This window comes from Mustela erminea, chromosome 4 (genome assembly GCF_009829155.1).
Source record: "Mustela erminea isolate mMusErm1 chromosome 4, mMusErm1.Pri, whole genome shotgun sequence".
NCBI classification, from domain to species: domain Eukaryota; kingdom Metazoa; phylum Chordata; class Mammalia; order Carnivora; family Mustelidae; genus Mustela; species Mustela erminea.
The window spans coordinates 74,659,271-74,681,299 of record NC_045617.1 but is presented as its reverse complement, the minus strand read 5'-3'; the positions used below and the strand labels follow the sequence as shown (position 1 = coordinate 74,681,299).

The 22,029-nt window shown below is 39.0% G+C and overlaps 1 protein-coding gene across 1 annotated transcript in view; it reads left to right on the top strand.

Annotated features, from left to right (window-relative positions):
* TRMT11 (tRNA methyltransferase 11 homolog) overlaps positions 1-10,706 on the top strand; it is a 125,611-nt gene extending 114,905 nt beyond the window's left edge. The window contains exon 13 of the mRNA XM_032339615.1: positions 10,289-10,706. Coding sequence (XP_032195506.1) covers positions 10,289-10,408 — 120 coding nt within the window. The 3' untranslated portion in view covers positions 10,409-10,706. The remainder of the gene's footprint in view (positions 1-10,288) is intronic.
* The last annotated feature ends 11,323 nt before the right edge of the window (positions 10,707-22,029 follow it).

The following is a 22,029-nucleotide window of genomic DNA, read 5'->3' as shown; positions in this document are numbered from 1 at the left end:
GAGCAGTGGTCCGACTGTGCCTTGGATCATGGTTTAAGGTAACCCTGAGCTGAGAGCCCCCTCTTCGGCTCCATCTCTGCAGCTGGCTTCCCCCACTTCGATACCTGGGAGCACTGAGGCACCCCTGGTCTTCCTGTGACCCCTCGGGTCCTGAGATCACACTGACCCTGTGAGTGCTATGCTTCTCACTTAGCCTTTGGAATGATGTCCCTCAGTGGAGCAGACTTCTAAAAGTCCCAATTTTGGGCTCCACTGCTCTACCACTTGCTGGGAGCTGCCTCCTCCCCCTGTGATCTGTCTTCCTGTATATTGCCTCAGATTCACTTCTCTGCATGTCGTACCTTCCAGAAAGTGGTCGCTTTTCTGTTCATATAATTGTTGCTATTCTTTTCTTCACTCTTCTGTTGAGTGTATAGGTGTTCAGGATGGTTTGATAACTCTCTAGGTGGATTCCTGGGACCAAATGAAATTTAGGATTCCTACTCCTCTGCCATCTTGCACTTTTCTAGGTAAGCCCCTTTACTGTTAAACAAAGATAAAGCCTTCTGTGAAAGCAGTTAATTGATTTACAGTACCATTGATAACATGTTTATGAATGTGTGTGTATGAATGTAAGTCTCATGTAGACAGTTTCTCTCTCTTGAAATTCTGATATTCTATGTAATATTAAAATTAAATGTACCAAGACATTGTAATATCCCTGTTTACTCTAGTACATAAGATTGGTTCATCTAGACATTTATCTGTGGGGTGTCTGTGACTAAAACAACACTTTCAGAAAGAATTAATCCATACATGTGGGGTATAGGTGTTAGTCTATTAATATGTGTTGGGGTTCAGGTACAGCATGAAATCGTCCATAAAATTTGGATTTCTAAAATGTAACACAGAGGCTGTTGGAGGAGAGGGAAGGTTTTGGAAAAGGGCGTGGACCTTTGGAATGCTGAAGCCTGCATGACCACTCTGCTGTAGGAATGTGGGGAGTTGCCTTCCTGAAGCTTTCTTAGCCCAAACAGCCTCCCTGTGATCTAAGAGATGTATACATTGTCCCTTAGGCTATATTTAGCAGACCTCATAGAACATGCAGATCAGCATATCATATCTTTCCCCGAAAATAGATCCTCCTCGTTCTTGGCACACATCATGTGCTTGAGAAACAGTGATAAGGATTTATGATTATCTGGAAGGACAAATGAAGGCAGGAGCAAAGAAGAGTAAGGGTCTTCATCTCTGAGCTTTGACCCCCTTGCCTTGTCTTCTTCACAGCAAAGTCTGGAGTAATGTTTCATCTGTCTGCGGAGGGATTGCTGGCCATTACTGGCCAATATGGGAAACAACATCTCAATGTAGCCTCATTTCTGAATGCTTTTCTTTGAAACAGATTTGTTCTCTCATACTGAAGAGAGATATTTTGGGGCAATGTCTGTTGGGTGCATGGGGTCAGGTTCCATTTGCCTGGCACTGTGTAGTTCAACCCTGAAGGGCATGGTGATGTAGAGTGGCAACTTGTTTATATAAAAGCCTAAGGAGAACTGGTTACCTTCTCTTGCGGAAATGGTGACACTCAAACAGTTATCTCTCAGTCTGAAGAATGTTGTGCATCTTGATAACACACTGATTGATTTCCTTCAGTATTTTAAGGCCTTAAAATGACATATGGAAATTCATTCAATTTCTTGAGAACTTTTCAATTTTCTCAGATTCTAACTTCTTACCTTGTTAATACATAACCCATGTGTTTAAATTACCCAGAAGAGAGGAGTTAAAAATAATTCATCACCTACCTTTACAAGTCTTAAGAAACATTTATATGCAATTGTATGATTTCAAAATTTTAGAGGCTGTGCAAGAAATATGAAATGGCCAGTTAAAGTAGTTATTCAGGTTTAGTCTAGTAAAAACTTTATTTGGTATGATTAATCATAATTACTTGCTCATAGTGGTTGAATTCTCTGTGTAGATTTTGTTTTAGTTTTAATTTTAACTCAAGTACCACACCTGGTTTTCTAACTTTGTTAGAAGACGGAGCTGGGGAGTACAGCGAATATAGTTTGGAGCTTTTTGCTCTTCTCAGTGGTTGGTCCATATGTTTGTTTATTTTTGTTCTGATATTTGGAGTCATGGCAACTGGGAATGCCAGCATTTGTCTTGGTGATTTCTGGAAGTTTCTGAATTGTTGACCAATCCAGTGGTCCTGCTTCTAAAGATTTATTTGCTAGCTAATCAACTGGATGGGAATTGTTACAAATAAGTAAAAATGACGCTCTTAAGTTGTGACTCAGAAAGTATGTGAGCTCTGCCAATCTTGTTGGAGCCAAATGACACAGTTCTAGCAACCATGCAGAATTTCCAAGTTTATCTCGAAGTACTCTGGGCCCTTCCCTCAAATCTCTTACATGTGAGGGTTTGTGTGAAAAGGAATCTTAATTTTAACCTGTCCCATGAACTGTTTCTTGCTTATGAAATATTTTCCACATTGCTTATTTAATGGAGGTGGAAAGAAGGAGATATTTTCCCAAGAAGGTATTAAATTATTTCCTTACAAGTCCAAGTATAATTTTGAGAGTTTTATAAGTTATCTTCACATTTAGTCGATCATAAATCTTGAGTTATGTGGGTAAAACAAAAACACACTGCAAATTAGCAATTTCTTCTAACATGTTGACTCTATCACATTGGTTAGTTTGAACTTCAGACAACTAAGAGGCAGAAGAATACACTTGATTCTTCCTGATTTCTATACTGGCTTTCCTCCCTCATCTCTCCATACTCTCTGCTTACTATGTATTTGGAATGTTAAGATAAATTGTCTGTAAAGATAACTGCAACGTAAGTATGGAGGACTGGTAGAGGGGACTTGTAATTTCTTCTTCTTATGAATATAATAGGGTTCCAGACAGATTAGGGTGATGCTGCTTCAGTCTTCAGTATACTGACCAAAATTGTTTCATTTGATACATTAGTGCATATAATAGGACATATTTTTGTTCAGCTTCTGGCTGATTAGTTGGATGCTGGAACTTGCTCAAGAACTTAGAAATAGAAAATAAAGTTAACTCTCTTAGAGAATTAATTATGGAATTAACACATGTTAATGGAGAGTACATTCAATCAGGCACTTGAATAGTGTTAAGGCCTACATGACATATATATCTCCTAAAACTAGAAAGTTAATTTAGTACAATTTAGTTAATTTAGTTAATGATAGTACACATAGGACATCAGCAAACAAAACAGTAGAGCTGGCTTATTAAACTTGGCCCTGACTATTTTTTTTTTTTTTTTTTTTGTGACGTATACCTTCGGGGTGACTATTTTCATATTCATAGTCATTTAATTTTGTTTGTGCTTCTTAAAATCTCATGTGTAATTTTGAACATGGTAGTGTCCTTAAATCCTATGTGGAGTTAGGAACTTTGTCAAAGAAAGCCTATGTCCAGTAGGGTGGAGAGGAATGTTCCTTGAGAAGGGAAAATTTCTCCTTTAAAATTGTATTCTCCATATAAAATGTTATATGGGACTATTTTATGTATGGAAAATTTATGTGTCAGTGTTGACCATAGTCTCAAGGATCTTTAGAACTACTGCTCTGGTTACCTGGATTTGATTCTTGTGACTTTGCCATTGAGAAAGAGAAAGCTTCTCATCTGTGTGTCTTGCAAAGGCTCTTGTGCCCAAATCTGGGGACATAATAGACATGTCAGAGGAGACATTATTCCCTGGTTGGCAGGCATGGAGAATGCCAGGGATCTCATCTAGGACTGGCCTGAGTTTAAATGTAGAATGGAAAAGACAATGGCCCCTTTTTTGTAGTTTTTCATTAGTATGTGGAGTGAATGTTCAAGAACATTCTTAGGGTGAACACTGCAGGTCACATGAACTGTGGTCTATTTTCTACTTAGTTAATAACAAGTATATTACATGGAGTCTTTTCAAAGAACTCTCACATGTGTCTACTCTGCCAATACTTTCTGCCTTATTTTACCTTCACAGTGATTTTGTGAGGCAGGTAGGGCTCTGCCTTTAGTGAAAGAAGCCTGGATGAAGAATCAGATATAGATACTAATAACTACTTTATTGGCCTCCATTTTCTCATGTTTAAAAATAAGATGAGTCTGGGATTGTGGTGGGGTGACTGGTACGAGATGGGGGTGGGTGCAGCTGTGGAAGATGGTCGGGCCAGTCCCCGGGGAGCACCTGGGCTTGGGTGAAGCTGGGAGGCAGCAGCAGCAAGACCACGAAGTGCGGTCTCAATTCAGGGCCAACGGGTTTTCAAAAACATTCCTACCAGTTGGATCTCTGGCTCTTCATCCTCTGACATGGTGTTGTTTATCTTCATATATTTTTTACCATGAAGGGGTTGCCTGATGTCTAGATTTTAACAAGTTGGCTCCTGGAGTGGATTCTGAAAATGACTACAGACTTCTTGAACAAAGAAGACAAGATTGTGCAACAGAATTTCAAACTCTGAGGGACTTTTCTTTCATTTTACATACTCTTGTTACTCCTTTTGGGGACTATATTAAATGAGTGATGATCTCACCCATTCATATATGGCTCAGTTCTTAAAAGTAGACTCTTTGATTCATGTTTAAAAACTTTTCAAACATTTGTTAGCTTTACAGAGGCTGAGTATTAAAACATTTATACATAAAGGTTTACTGTATTCTTTAAGAAATCTGGTAATGTCTTGCCTTCAACATTTTAAGGGCTAGCTAGGGTTTAGTATTTTGTAAATTTGTGGTGAAATATTAAGGTGAAGTATTTAAAAATAAATTACTCAAGAGCAAGGGAAGGATTTTGAGAAAAAGGAGTTAAGAGCTATACAGAAAATGTAGGCCCACAATGTATTGGCTATAAGTATCAGTTTAATTTTTAGATTAAGTGGGTGTCTGTTATGGTTGCTGGATTGACACAATCTCAAAGAAAGCATGTAATATCCAGCATTGGAAATTTAGCATGCATGTCCTCTTACCTGGATGCTTCCCTCACTTTGTTTTAAGTTCTTGAACTCCCCTAAAATAAGACTATGTTTGAAACCTTTTTTATTATTGTGGCTGCATTAAGAATGCTTGTGCCCCAACTCACACCAGTCAGAATGGCTAAAATTAACAAGTCAGGAATTGACAGATGCTGGCGAGGATGCGGAGAAAGGGGAACCCTCCTACACTGTTGGTGGGAATGCAAGCTGGTGCAGCCACTCTGGAAAACAGCATGGAGGTTCCTCAAAATGTTGAAAATAGAACTACCCTACGACCCAGCAATTGCACTCCTGGGTATTTACCCTAAAGATACAAACGTAGTGATTGGAAGAGGCACGTGCACCCGAATGTTTATAGCAGCAATGTCTACAAAAGCCAAACTATGGAACGAACCTAGATGTCCATCAACAGACGAATGGATAAAGAAGAGGTGGTATATATACACAATGGAATATTATGCAGCCATCAAAAGAAATGAAATCTTGCCATTTGCGACGACGTGGATGGAAATAGAGGGTATCATGCTTAGCGGAATAAGTCAATCAGAGAAAGACAACTGTCATATGATCTCCCTGATATAAGGAAGTGGTGATGCAACATGGTGGGTAAAGGGAGTAGGAGAAGAACAATGGAACAAGATGGGATTGGGAGGGAGACAAACCATAAGTGACTCTTAATCTCACAAAACAAACTGAGGGTTGCTGGGGGGAGGGGGGTGGGGTTATGGACATTGGGGAGGGTATGTGCTATGGTGAGTGCTGTGAAGTGTGTAAACCTGGTGATTCACAGACCTGTACCCCTGGGGATAAAAATACATTATATGTTTATTAAAATTAAAAAAAAAATTTTAAAAGAAAAAAAAAGAATGCTTGTGGCCAGAACATGTTTGCTTGTTTGTTTTTTAATAATTTTTTTAATAACCTTAAATACATCAGCAAATCATTTCAACAAATATTTGAGCACTTATTCTGGGAGAGGTACAGTAGTTAGCAAAAAGGACAAAAGTCCTTGCCTTCATAAAACTTACGTTCTTCTATTTATTTAAATGTTAGTAAGAATTTACATTCTGTAAGTGATCAGCTGGTGTTTAATCAGAAAGGCCACACTCCCAAAGCAGTTACTAGAAGCCCTTCCGAAGCTAATCCTATTGTATAACAGATATTCCTTTATGTAACAGATGTTAGAAATGGGTGCTTGTTGAAATTGGTGACATTTGATACGTGTGAATTGCCTAAATATTTTGAGGATATTCCCCTCCCTTAGAAACAGGGCATAGGGGGCACCTGGGTGGCTCAGTTGGTTGAGCATCTGCCTTCGGCTCAGGTCATGATCCTGGCATCCAGGGATCAAGTCCCACATTGGGCTCCCTGCTCAGCAGGGAGTCTGCTTCTCCCTCTGACCCTTACCCCTCTCATGCTCTCTTCCTTTTTCTCTCTCTCTCTCTCCAATAAATAAATAAATATTAAAAAAAAAAAAAAAAGAAAGAAACAGGGCATAGATCTGGTGAACTCTACACCCTCTCCCTTTAGAATGGCATTTTGAGTGAAATCCAGGAATGATTTTGGAAGATTTTAATTGCCTATTGTAGACTACAGGTAAAAATTATGCCTCCAAGGTATTGTGGCAACTGCCTGGAGAGAGCCTTTGATGTAAAAGTTAGTGCATCTAAAGAAACACAAAACTGGAATTTCACTGAGTATACCAAACAGTATGAACTTGTTTTCTGCAGCTTGCTAGTAATTTTGTCCAATAAATGTTTATTATATAGCTTAAAAAAAAAAAAAGAAAAGGAAAGGAAAAAAAAAAGATGATTCTGGGGCTCCTAGGTGGCCCAGTTGTTTAAGGTCTGCCTTTAGCGCAGGTCATGTTCTCAGAGTCCTGAGATCGAGCCCCACATCAAGAGCCCTGCTCAACAGGAGTCTGCTTCTCCCTCTCCCTCTGCCCAACCCTCCTGGCTTGTGTTCTCTGCTCTCTCTCTTGTTCTGTCTCTGAAATAAATAAATAAAATCTTTAAAAAAAAATCAGATTATTCTAAAACTCATTATTCTCACTCTACATAAATTCATAAAAACACAGAAGTAAATTATTTCTTCAAGATCATACTTTTCCAGGTAGTTAGGGCTGGCTCTAAGCTTATAGAATTCACCTCTAGATTTTAGGGATGACTTGCTTAGAATGTCACATACTAGTAATATTTGGAAATGAATGCTGATAATAATCAGCATGTGATGGATGAGACTGGCCCTCCATTGTGATCATTCAAACATCAAGTCTTTGCTGAGGAGTACAGACCTGGAAACTAATCTCTTCAGTTACATTGTCTACTCAAGACTGATGAAGAGTTGAATTATTTGTAGGAACTTGTCAAAGCTTCAAACCTAGTCTAAGGGAGAGGCAGCTGTGGCTATACTAGTTGTGGGAGGTAATGTCCTACAATGGAGTTGACTGCATCATGCTAGAACTGCTGGGTGACCATGTTCATTAGAAATATTTGACTCCCTTGTTTTTTGTTTTTTTTGTTTTCTCTTTGTTTGCCATGTAACCTTCTGACACCAACTTGGCTTTCAGTGTAGACTCACTTTATTCAGTCAGCAAATATTTTTTGAGGATGTCAAGTGCTAGATGTATACATTCAGAGTTGAGAAATGTGGTCTCCATTCTTGTCATTGTGGGGCTCATGGTCCAGTGGGGGTAGGAGAAGTGGAGAGAAACCAAATATCAAAAATCATTTGAGTGGGATACCTGCTCTAACAGAGATACGAGCATATTGTAATGGGAACAATTAAGTCTCCTGGGCCCAGTTTTAAGTGGGAAAGAGGAAGGAGTCAGAAAATATTTCACATGGAAGAAGACACTCAATCCAAGTCTTACAGTACAAGGAGATAAGGGGAGAACTTTCTAATTGGTCTCAGCCACTAGTTAAGGCATGGAGGCATATGAAAGCATGGCTTATTGAGGAAAGAATTGCAGATTTTGTGTGATTGGAGATTGGCGTGGGGAGTGGATTATGGTCAGGCATGTGAGAGAGAAGAGATAAAACCGGAGGCAGGCTGACATCAAACATCCAGTGACTTTGATGATCAGGCCAACTTTTTTCTGTGCAAAATGATGAGCCAGCAAAGAGAGAAGAGTTTGCCATGTGTAACCAGTAAAAGAATTCTGGTTCTCTTTGAAATTAACTTTTTTTTTTTTAAAGATTTTATTTATTTATTTGACAGAGAGAAATTACAAGTACACTGAGAGGCAGGCAGAGAGAGAGAGAGAAGGAAGCAGGCTCCCTGCTGAGCAGAGAGCCCGATGCAGGACTCGATCCCAGGACCCTGAGATCATGACCTGAGCCGAAGGCAGCGGCTTAACCCACTGAGCCACCCAGGCGCCCCTGAAATTAACTCTTGACTGCAGAGTAGAGTATTGTGTCTTTTGGTGTAGTCTTTCTTTGGGGCCAGTAGACCTATAGAATTCTAGGTTCATTGGCAACTAATCTGATTTGTTAGTGCAAATTGGTAAAGTGATGTTCTAGCTTGCCATTCTGTCCATTTTAAGTCTTAATAGTTTCAGGGGGCCTGATCAGTTCTGTAGCATTCCAGAAAACTGTATTTTCTATATTCACACAATGGAATACCATTTTGTGGATCCCTATATGATGTTACCTACATCTGTAATCAGCTCCTCTTCAACTCTAAGCTGGAGATTGAGGCTAGACTCCAGATCTCTCAGTCCTAGCCAATTGGTTACATCACTGGATATCTCTCTGATTTCAAATGCCTGGATAAATTAGATTTTAATTTCATTCTTTTGAGAATCAAATACGTGGTAGCATGATGATAATAGGCATTAGGGCACTGGTGCTATTTTTGTGGCTTTCTCTTTAAACCTCTGTAAATTGGAATGGGTTTTCTTCATCTTTATATTCTCCCATCATGCCTAGAATGGTCTTATGCATGCGGTAGGAGCTTAGTACCTATTCAGTGAATGATGACTTCACAATCATATTTCTCCTATAAAGAATTTTTGTGTTGTATCTGGAATCTATCTTTTGCTATATTGCATTAGCCATTAATACGAAATTGATTTAAGTTTGATCCCACTTTCTTGGAGAATTTCCTTAAGAACAGGCTTGTTGTATCAGAGCTATGAAAGGCTAAATTTTGGAGAACAGAATTCAAGGCTGTGAGTCACTGTTGCAGATATAAGCTTGGGGTTTACAACCACAGTCAATGGCTGGAATCATTTGTCATTACAGGGAATGTTACTTATTTCGTCAGACTTCTCCAACTTGCAGACGCTTTTCCCCCTCCCAAACAATATAAAACTTTTCTTGGGTGTTAATGTATCAAAACTAAAGGTGACTAGATACAGAAATGAATGGGTTTATATTTCCCCAAAAATGTGTGATTTGAGGGTGATGACTGTTAAACAGGAGAATGTTCTCATGGTGTTGTTAGAGGAGAGGTTATTAACCTCAGGGTTCTAATAGAATACCTGGTTTGGAAAATGACTTTCCTTCTTGGGAAGATAACCTCCCGGCCTCAGCCTCTGTTGTTGTTAGCACTATTGGTGTCCCACTAGCTACTAAGCTATAAATAATGCTTACATTAGAGGATCTACATTGTATATCAAGAAGGCCATGCAGTAATAAATGCTAATTATTTTAAATAATATTCATGGGAAAGGCAAACTTCTAGAGAATACAGTGTGCCAAGTGATGAATAAAAGAGGCACTTTATATAATTTTAGCTTTCCTTACCTTAGGGCAATAGTATATTATGGTGCTTGTTGGAAAAATGTAACATAATTTTTATTTGATTGCATGCATGTTGAGTGTGAAACTTTCCTATATTTTTAATGGTTTATGAAGCATGATTCAGGAAACTAGCTTGCTTGCTTTCTTACTCTCTACATCCTGGGTGTTCTCCAGCTCTTTAATCAATTGAAATTTTTAAAAAATCTGAACTTGGAAACCAAGACTTCTTCATCTCATTTTTACTTCTTTTGCCTCAGGAGATTTAGTTGCCTTATGAAGACTAAAATTTGTTGAAGCTCTTTATTTCTGAACTTTTCCTTTTCTTTGCATTTCAGTATGTGTGTGTTCTTGGGGCAAAGGCTTGTGTGTGGAGGGTGTGGGCAGTAAGGGGAGGAAGTGGAGAAAAGCACTTAAAAATGCCTCTTACCCTCTTACAGAAACATCTCCAAACTCTTTGTTTATTCTTATGGTAAGTGGTTTTACAAAGTGCTGGGCAGGATAATTTCCCTAAAATTTTCCCTGGATTTTAATGACCTGAAGAATTATTCAAAATTTCTTTCAGAACCCTAAATGGAAGGGCATGTGGTCTAGTCTGGAGTTTCTACACTGCTTTTCTGGATGGTTCATGCCTCTAGACTCAGCTGGCCACCCCAGAGAAGACATCCTTGTTTCCTCTCCTTGAAGAGCCACATAGCTCTCTTCTCTCCACTGCCTCCCCTGCCCTCGAACCTATAATTTGAGGTAACTGGCTATTGAATTTGGTGTCCACTCTCCCGCTCCATCTGTTGCCCTCCCTGTCTTTGCCGCTGCCTTATTTCCTCAGTCAGGTGCCTCACAGCCATCAGACAAGCATTCCTTCCAGCCCTTTCTATGAAGCGTCCGGCCGGTCCCACCCATGTCAGACTTTCTCACCCTCACTGCAGTTTGTGTTCTCTTTGTCTGTATGTGTGTCTCCTTGTGCTGTTTACATTCAGTACAATTATTCAGTGTGAATCATGTATATTTCTCTTAGACATATTTGCCTTTTAATTAAGTGTCTGCTTCAGACGCATGATGGTAATGCGAATAGGTGAGGGGTGGTTCCCTCAGTCCTACAATGGTCTGAGCTTCTTAAAAATGGGCCTTCTATCACTCCATGGAGGCCACAGCTGTGTCTAACTGTTTTACAGTCCTACCCCAACCTGCTTCTCTCCCCAGTAGCAGTTCTCTGTCTTTTCTCCCTGACATGGTTGCAGGGACCTTTTGCCTTTGTCCTTCTTGCTAGAAGTCTTCAAAACAAGGTTGGAGGGGTGAGGGCATCACAGCCTGGAAAATGGTTAGTAGTTAATAGAAGCCTGCTAAGGAATATTAATATTAATATCTGTCAGTCCTTCAGTCTAGTGATCACTTGAGGATCAGTTTCTTAATTTGTCTCATGGGCCCACACAAACAGAAGCTAATAGCATTTTGCTTTCATGTGCCAGTAGTTTAAGAAGTTTCCAAATGTGTGTGCATTTTAAGAATGAGTAAGAAAGGGGCACCTGGGTGGCTCAGTGGGTTAAAGCCTCTGCCTTCGGCTCAGGTCATGATCCCAGGGCTGTGGGATCAAGCCCCGCATCGGGCTCTCTGCTCGGCGGGGAGTGAAAATCAAGGCCTTCCTTGATTGTTTTAGTTTGGACAACAAAGTAGTATTGACTGAAATTACATCAGAGTATGTTTCTAGAGGTCACCTGGAAGAACTGTTGTTGTTTTTTTTAATTAGATAGGAGGCAAAGGAACTTGATACAGATTTAGCATTATAAGCAGGCCTTATGCAAATAAGTTTAGTGTAATTGGACATAAAGCAAAAATCACAAATAGAATATCAGTTTCAGTATCAGCATCATACACCAAATCAAACAATGTTATAACTCAAGCAGTAAGGCAGAGGTAAAGATTCTATTGTGTAGGGAAATTTAATAGGTGATTTAAAAACTCTTCTAGTGATAAAAAAGACACTAAGGTTGAAGATTTATGTGACACATTTAAGCGAAATTGTTTCATGAAATGTAAGGGTGGAAAAAAGAGGTACTTCTTAATCAATATATGATTTTATTTTTTTATTTTTTATTATGTTAGTCACCATACAGAACATATTACTTTATATGAATATACTGATGCTAAGATCGATATATTATTGTATTTCAAATATGCATAAAAAACTAATTAATCAATCACATTATAAGTACCAATTACCTGTTTCATCTATCCCTAAAAGGGTTGATGTAAACAAATTGGCCACAAAACTTTTATTATCCTCTCATTTGAAAAATGGGAAATGGCCTCATACTGGGATACTACATATAAGACCATGAGATACTACATATAAGACCTGCCCACTTGACTTCCGCAGGGAGTCAGCTGCCTCCTCTCTCTCTCTGCCTGTGTCTGCCTACTTGTGATCTCTGTCTGTCAAAAAAAAAAAAAAAAAATCTTAAAAAAAAAGAATGAGTAAGAAATCATGGGTTTAAAAATACCAACTGACTTAGAAAATGTAGACATTCAATATTCATTAACTCCACAAACATGTATTGAGTACCAGTTATGTGTCAGATACTGTTGATATGGAAAGAAATTGGGCAGCTGCTCACCTAGGATTAAATCCACAGAGGAGTGGTTTTCCAATCTCCCTCATTTGGGAGTCACTTCTCATTGTTAAACCTGGGTGGCATTTTTAAATTGTTGATAGTTAGCTTCTACCATTTGATTGCCCTTCAGGGGTATACTGTTTTTGTGTATACTGCTTCAAATGTGTTATGTTTTGAGTTTGGGAGGGAAAACTTCCCCCAACTGCAATAAATCCATAGTCTTTAATGCAGTGTTAAGCTCACACATATACATTTTCTATATCCAATCACATCACCTGTTCAGCAAAACTCTATCTAGATATCTTGATCGGAATATGCCCTGTTAAGATGAAAACAACTTTTATGCAGTGCTCAAAATTTGTCCACATACTTATGTTTTGATATGAGAGCTAACAGATACAGATAATTGACTTTTCTGTGCATTGACTTAATGCTGAGATCTTCCAGATAATTTTGATTAACTTCATGAATGGCAAAATGGATCTGTGTACTTTCCTGTAAGAATAGCAGTTAGAATGTACAGAAGTCAAATGGGCAGGTCTTATATGCAGTATCTCATTTAATCCTACGCCATCCTTATGAGGACTGTTCCATTTATTTCTCATAATTTGCATTTGAGGAAGTAGAAACTTAGATTAAGCAATAGTGATAAGTCAAACTTAGCAGATATATTTGGAAATGTTAGCAAAATCAGATTCTTCTTTGGCACCTGAGACATAATTAAGGTACAATAAGAGATTTTTGGGGGGGGATAAATTTTGAGAAGAAAGAAGAAAATGAAACACTTAGGATTATGAAATCCTCCCCCACATCCTTGCAACACTGAGTGAAAAATGAAGGGGGCGGGGATTAGACCTTAGTAAAACAGATATAGATATTATTAAATATTTCTTCACTTTGCTATATTCTGCTTATCTGAATATAAAGTAACCCCCAGCATGAGGCCATTTCCCATTTTTCCAATGAGAGGATAATAAAAGTTTTGTGGCCAGTTTGGTTACATCTGCCCTTTTAGGGATAGATGAAACAGGTAATTGGTACTTATAATATGATTGATTAATTAGTTTTTTATGCATATTTGAAATACAATAATATATTGATCTTAGCATCAGTATATTCATATAAAGTAATATGTTCTGTATGGTCACTAACATAACATAATAAAAAATAAAAAAATAAAATCATCTATTGATTATGAAGTACCTCTTTTTTCCACCCTTACATTTCATGAAACAATTTCGTTTAAATGTGTCACATAACTCTTCAACCTTAGTGTCTTTTTTATCACTAGAAGAGTTTTTTAATCACCTATTAAATTTCCCTACACAATAGAATCTTTACCTCTGCCTTACTGCTTGAGTTATAACATTGTTTGATTTGGTGTATGATGCTGATACTGAAACTGATATTCTATTTGTGATTTTTGCATTATGTCCAATTACACTAAACTTATTTGCATAAGGCCTGCTTATAATGCTAAATCTGTATCAAGTTCCTTTGCCTCCTATCTAATTAAAAAAAACAACAACAGTTCTTCCAGGTGACCTCTAGAAACATACTCTGATGTAATTTCAGTCAATACTACTTTGTTGTCCAAACTAAAACAATCAAGGAAGGGCCCTGTAATTAAGAGACTTTGTAAAGACTTTAGTATGCAGTGATTCTTTAATTTCTGAAGAATGGTTTCAGAGGAAAAACAAAACTTTTGTTTATATTTATGTGTATATTAAAGTTTTTAGAGTTTTCACTTCTTAAGCATAACCACAGGGACTTATAGATACAAAATAATGTGGAAACTTTGTATCAGGTCCAAGGGATCAGATAAGGTCCATATGATGCAATATTTTATCTTAAGTTCTTTGCTTGCAGTGAAGACACCAAGGCCAAAGATAAGATAACAGAGTTGGCTTGGGTTAAAGTAGTGGATGAAATAGGTCCATGGAGCATAGAGCCTGAATGCAAAATATGTTATCAAAAAGGAGGCACAGAAGTTGTCCTTTCTAATTCTACTTGAAAATCCTGATGTGAATAGACATTACTCTTCACATAAGCCCACCATACTATTTCATATTTCTTTGTGCACATGATGCCAAACACAAAAATGCAAGGGGAGGCAGTGTACTTCACCTCTCTGAGGTCAAAAAGAGGTCTGACCTCTGCCCGGACAGACTGCGCCCCACTGTGGCATGATGTGGGAGATAGCAAGGGAAATGTCAGAGCCAAATAGGCTCTCTTCTTTGGTAAAGATTTCTCAGCTTCAAATTTGACACTTTGAAGAGCTAAATGTGTTGGATGCTGGTGGTGGTGAGTTTGGTTTGACACACAAAAAATAAAAATGCTCTTCCAGTTTTCAAGGAGCTTATGGCCTAGAAAGGGAATACATCTCAAGATCTGAGCTATGATAACAGTTTCCAACTCTTGGTCTCCAGGAAGAGAGTAGGGCAGATAATTAGGCTTAAGACTTCAAGTGGAGGCACTTCAAGGAGGGAAGACAGACCAGGTAGCTACTCTGGGAAAGAGGTGGGTTGAGGGAGGGTAGTGCATGGGGAGCTCCGGAATCAAGGAAAGAAGTGGAATAGGTTTTTTTTTTTGTTTTTGGTTGTTGTAGTTTTCTTTGTTTTTGTTTTGTCTTATTTGTTTTGTTTTTGTTTTTAATTCCAGAGATTGAAAAGGAAAGCAATCAGACTTTTGGGGTGATCTTTGGGATTGGAAAGAACGATGTGGTTGTGGGCCCTGGAAGAGCTGGACATCTGCACCAGTCTGGGCATGGAGCCTGCGGGGCACTAAGGATTGGAAGGGACTTCCTGAGAATGTGCCTGGCAGGTTTGGGCAGTCTGGGTGGAGTGGAGTGGTCAGGGAACAGTGCTGCTGGCAGTAGTCCCCACTTTCCAGGGGCCAAGCCACATGGCACCTTTTGCATACTTTGGATTCAAGTGAGGTGAACTTCATCTTTGGTTTGCTTAAGCCTCTTGGGTCTTCTGAGATAGCACTGGAGAAGAGAAGTGGAAGACCAAGCCAGTATAAGATTCTTGAGTTAGTTTTATTTAATATTTGGTGAAATAAGGGACAGGATCATATTTGCACCCCATGTGTTATAAACATTTCAAACCAATTCCATTTTATGGATTAGGGGTAAGAATGTGATTTGCTCCATGTCACATGACTAGAAAGTCACAATGCTGAGATTTCCTTAGCTGTAACTGGATCTCTTAGGCAGTCTCATTTCTTCTTATCCGTTACTTTTCTTTCTTTGTTTATTATTTTCTGCATGTCTTTGTACCCTAAGTCATTACTGCCTCCCTTTTGATTTTGGAAAGTTTTCTTCTGGCAGGTGACAGAAACCCAATTTGAACAAGCTTGAGGGGGAAAAATAATAAAAAAAAAATATGTATATGTATTCATATATGTCAATGCTGAACAGCAGGAAGACTATAAATTCCATCAGCTATATTTAAAAATATGTATGGAATTTGCTATATAGGGGTGGAGCCATATGTGGGGTACTTCACATTTTATGAGGGCAGGAAGGTGGCTAAACCTCGGGAACATTGTCCCAGTTGTCCCAATCATCTGTTGACCAGGATGAACTGATACTATCTAACATGGTGGCTCCCATAATACCAGTGAAGTCTGGGCTGGGGGAGTGGCAGAGGGAAAGTGAGGTGATAGTTCCCGGAAGGTGTACACTTTGATAGACCAAAAAAAAAAAAAAAAAAAAAAAGTTTACTACTGTTAATAATGATTTTGAAATTAATTATAATGTATGCTCAACTTATTTACAAAATGGTTCAATGAAGCTAATAATAAAAATATTTTCTAAGACTATGTAATTACATGACTTTGTTTTAAATCATAAGTACTTGCCGTCAAGCAGCAGGTATGCCTCTTCTCGTTCTATAGGTATGGAAACTGATGTACAGAGAGGTTACAGAGTTTGCCCAAGGACACACAGCTGATAAGTTATGGGGATGGAACTCAAGCCTTTTCTACGACATCTTCCCCCTAGCGACTTCAGTTTTTAAAATAAATGGACTCTGGAGGCGCCTGAGTGGCTAACTGGTTAAGACTCTGGCTCTTGGTTTTGGCTCAGGTCATGATCTCATGGGTCCTGGGATCAAGCCCTACCTCTGGCACCATGCTCAGTGGAGAGTCTGCTTGAGGTTCTTTGTCTCTGCCCTTCCTCCCATTTGCACCCCTTCTTTCTCTCTCAAATAAATGAATAAATAAAATCTTTAAAATAAATCCGATTCTGTTGTTTAGGTCTCTCTCATTTATTCGAAGGAAACAACATTCTGGATTAATTTTAAGTAAAAGCAGCCTGAAGTCATGCTGAATTTTCAGACTTGAAGAGCTGATCATCTGATGGAGATGGTAGTGTTTCCATTTCTCTTTTCTTAGGAGAAAAGCCATTCTCTGTGCTCCTCTTTTCCTTTGATTTTCTATTGGCATCTCTGCTTCCCTCCATACTTTTCAGCATTCAAGCCAGATGCCAATTGTCTGTCTGTAGACACACTGCTTCTCAAATATACCAAGATGCCAGATGTATGTGTAATATTTGACCATATGTGAATATTCCAATAAACTCCTGGGAACTTATGTTCCAGTGTCAATGCTGAACAGCAGGAAGACTATAAATTCCATCAGCTAACCACAAGACTCACATATGTCTCATTTATAAATATCCAATAGATGTAATATATTCTAAATTTGACTTTTTAGTATGATAGAGGTGTTATACGCTCTCCCCATTGAGGCAGTGGCAAATTGCAAAAATACAAATTGATGGAATCGTCTTAGCTTATTGCTGTTATTACTGTTCACAGCAGTTGGTTATTGTGAAGAAATCTGCAAACAAGAACCATTTCTCAAGATGGATCCTGAAAGAAAAGAAGTATGTATAAATAATAGGTAATGGATATGTTAAAAAAAAAAAGTTGAACCATCTATACCAACTGATCTAGGAAAATCCCTTGAGGGAATTAAATTCTAGAACCTCAAGCAAAACATTTCAAGGGTATCAGAGAAAGGCTAGAGTTTTGAGATACATTTCCACATACTCTCTCTGTCTGCCCCCCAGCCTCCGGAGATGCTGGCCTAATCCTCATTAAAAAAGCCAAAACACAAACCAAAACCACTTCAGGAGGATTTATTATATGCCAAGCTTTGTTTTGGGCCTGGTGACAGTTAAGAAGATGAAACAGACAGGCCTTTGTCCTCAGGTCACTCATGGGTTAGTACAGGAAATCTCCATGGTTATCAACATACTTAAGAAAGAAAGCAAGAAAGCAGGAGTAGAAGGCAAAATTTCTTTGGAATGGCCCAGTGTTGGGAGAGAGGTTAAGACTCTTAGCTTGCCTCTGAGCTGGCCAAAGGATCTGGCAAACAGGGAGCTCTCTGTAGAACCACCCTCTCTTCTAGCAAGAATTAACAGTTGCACTGGTAATAATAAGAACCGACATTTTTCAGGTGTTTACAGGTGCCAAGCACTTTAATTATTTTTCTCGTTTGACTTTCAAAACCTCCTAATGAGGAACGATAACCATTTTTAAAAAATATTTTATTTATTTATTTGACAGAGAGAGAGAGAGATCACAAGTAGGCAGAAGAGGTGGGGGGGGGGGTAAGTAGGCTCCCTGCCAAGCAGAGAGCCCTGATGTGGGGCTTAATCCCAGGACCCCGAGATCATGACCTGAGTTGAAGGCAGAGGCTTTAACCCACTGAGCCAACCAGGCACCTGAACCATTTTTATTCCTATATTACAGTAGAGGGAACTGAGGTTTAGAAGATAACATAACTTGCCAAGATCATATAATTGTAGGGTCATAAAATGTTTGATCCTGCAGAGAATTGCATTTTAATTTACAGTGACTGGGGTATGTGAATTGTTTTCTAATGGAGGTGTACTTGTGTGATAAGTGCCAAAGCAAGCCCTATCTATGCTGCAGGAACTGTGAGACTGTCTCTATTTCCATCACAAACTCTTCCTGGGACCCTGTCAACTATCTTCCCACAGTGCACCTGGAGCACTAAGGTGCGCCTCATTTATTTGGCAGTTGATCATGAACTGCTCTAGCTAACTCTTGCTTATCACATTATATTGTTTAATCCTCCTATACATAATGTAATTCTTCATGTTGGTAGATTTGTCTTAGAGAGTAAAAGTAAGTCTTCTATAGCATCCATGGCAGTGCACATTATGATCAATTTTTTGGTACTTATTTGAATTAAAGTGGTACTGGTTATCTATTGCTGCTTAAAACAAAACACATGTTATATTATCATTTCTGTGGATCAGGAGTTGGGCAGGTCTTAACTGGATCATCTGCAAAGTTGTAACTGAGGTGTCAGCTGAGGTTCTGTTCTCATCCGGCGGCCCAAGTGGTGATGGATCTGCTTCCAAGCTCACTCAGGTCACTGGCAGAAGTAGTTTTCTTGTTATTATAAAAGTGAGGGCTCCAGCTTTTTGTCAGCTCTCAGAGGGAGCCTGCTTTAGTTCCTAGAGCCTGCCCCTAGTTCTGTGCTACATAGTTCTATCTCACAGGCCCTATTCCCAAATCACAGCTTCCTTCCTTAGGGTCAACCACAGAGGATGTCTAGAATGAGTCTGTTAGTAATGTGGAATCACTTTGCCATAGTCTGTTAGTTAAAAACAAGGTATACATTCTGCTTACTTTCAAGGAGACAGAACTCTGCAAGGGCTTGAAGCATAAGAGTCAGGATCATGAGAAGACCTCCTTAGAGTCTATCTGCCATGATAAGAAAAGCAGGAAATGCCCAAATATTTGACGCCTTACCAAGTTCATTTAGCAAATCAATAATAGTACTTGAAATAGAATTCAGAAACCTGATTCTGATCCTTTTGTCCTAATTTCTAAATAATCACCGTCAATAGTGAGATGGCCTTGGCTACACAGCAAGTTCTTGCCAGTGGAGATGGAGCTAGGGTATGTGTTGAGGGAGATAACTTGCTTTGAATAGTCACCGTTCAAAGTGGTATGGTCAACTCAGAAACTGAGTTGAGATGCAAGGCTGTCTAGCCAAGAGTGGTTGGCAAAATCCTGGGTATATTAGGTTTGGGTTCTTTAGGTCCTCAGAGAGAGAAGTTGGAAAGGTCCAGGTAGTTTGTCAGGAAAGGCAGAGATAGAGCTCAGCAGGAGATTCAGTCTCTAGTGGGAAACTGAGATGGAGCCACAGCAATGAAAAATGGACCAGCAACATGCAGCTGCAGTCAGATTCTGACTCAGCATGCCTGTCCCTCATTCACTGGAATAGCATTTGGTTACATGTGTGGGCAGAGGAAAGGTTCCTAATGTTCCCCCTGATGAAGGCCTCACTGAGGAAAGGGACTAAAAATTATCTCAAGAAATCTAGGCTCTGATTCCATGGTGATCAAATTTATGAGAAGCAATACATATTTACATTTTGTTCTTTTCTGAATGAAAGGCACATTTCCTTAATTATTTTTGGTAAGACTTCCCTTTTTCTCTCTTCTTTCCTCTTCTCCCCCTGTTCTTGAAATACTTTAGCTTTCATTAGAATCCTTAGATTTCTTTCCAGTTATTCTTTTCTCTTTGAAGCCTTATGATAAAGATACAACTCTATCAATTGAACAAATTGGATCAAATATGCATTTTTTGCATATTGCTTATTTATTATACAACTTCCTATGCCTTTTAAAATAACGCAGGTTTTATGGGTCTTTCTCCCGTGACTCATTTTTGGAGCTGATCCGAGAAGGAGTTATTCTCCAGACGTGGCACCATTGACCCTCATTTTGAATTACATTTTTTATTTATTTTTAAAAAGATATTTCATTCACAGAATCCCCACTGAGCTTTTTATTGTGGAAAATTAGGGCTCGTAAATCATCCTCCTCAGAAAACTATAAATTTTATACAATTGAAACATTCCATGGACTGAGCTTGGCACTTTGATGAAATCGCTCCTTTGCTTCTCGTAATTTATGAGCATCCCCCATTCTCCTCCCTACTGCTCCATCATCACCTTGCCCTCCCAGCAAGGAGGGGGGGCAGTGGAGGTATCGTGCCTTTAAATTGCTCCCTGGGGTTTATGGAGTATAATTTGTGAGTGAATTTATGTGAATCCACAATATTGCAATTTATCCAAAATTGGGAACAATAAAGCTTCTCATTTTCTTCTGGCAGGCAAAGGGACATGGGTTGATTACACAGGAGGTGGCTCAGTGTGATGCACCCGGGCAAGAACAAGGTCCTTGGAGCCAGATGACATGGGTTACAGCCTCGGATCTGCCAGTGGTTTCCTGTGAGAGCCAGGCCTCAGTTCCCTCACTTATAGGGTCAGATGGGTAATCTCAAAGGTTCCTTTTAGCTCTTGTACATTTTGATTCTATGAATTGAAGATGGTTCTTAGCATGTTGCTTCTTTTAAAGGGTAATTAGGAAACTGACAGGATATATCTCAAAAGTTTAATGTGCTATTTTGGACATAGACAGTTAGTTTTCATTTTTAGGGGAAAAGAGAGAAAGCACAATCGTAGTAAAGAAACAAAGCAGTCTTGATTTTTTTCTGCTAGGTTTGTGCTGGACTATGAGGTCTTGGAAACCAGGGATTATATCTTATTTAACTTGGAAACCCTGATTCCTAGTACCGAACCTAGTTCCTGGGTTTCTGATAAAAGCATTGAATGAATCCAGAGAATCCAGAGCTGTGTTATCCCATAATTTCAAGTGCCCCAAACAGTTGCTACACACACAGTAGGTGCTTAATTCATATTTGCTGAATTTCTAAGAAATGGTTTGCTTGCTATCATTGAGATATTGGAGTTCCCCGTGTGCATTCCCTCTCCAGCTGACATCTTTATTTTTGTATCCCAGTATTTTCTCCTCACTAGGACTCCAGAAATTGCTCGCTTTATGACATCACTAGTACTCAGTCTTAGAAAAAGTTTTGCTGCTGGAGGAAGAGGCCAGAATTAGAAGATGGGGGACTACGGCAAATTGGCTTAGCTTGAGCTCTGGAACGAGACCTGGGCTGTACATCTCAAAAGCACTTAAAAGACCTTGGGTGGAATATTTCCCTCCCCCAAAGCTCCACTCTCTTTATCTGAGCAATGAGGGGGTCATACTTTCCTTATCTCCTGGGGAAGAAGTGAGGATTCAAAGAGGTCATCTGTGTCAACTGCTTAGCCCAGTGCTGGCATAGAGTAAATAGTCAAATAATGGTAGCTATGACTTACTTTAATTATGCTTAGTCAGATTGGTGTATACATCAGTAATTGCAGCGGTTTTTACTTTTGTGTTAAAATTCAGATTCTGCTGTGGCAATGTAACTATTATCCTATGTAAAATTTATTATAGTTTTATCTTAACTGTCTCTTTAGCTCTTCAGGGCATATTTTGAGTTCCTTGCACTAAAAGAAAAGTGTGTCACTGATACTTATTAAGGAACCTCACCACATTGTTTATCTTTTTACTCTGAAATAGTTTTTGCGATTACGAATGAGAATATAGTGCTGTAAAAGAAGGGTCTGGTATCTCCTTTTTTCCACAAGATGGAAAATTTCCTTCCTGGCAGTTGTCAGTTATAACTTTGCCTTCATGCGATGGTAATATAACACAGTTCCATTTCAACAAGACTGTCACCACGGTCAAAATGCAAAACAGTCTGAAATACTTGAAAATCAAGGTGAAGTCAGTTTCCTTTTCTTTGACCTGTCT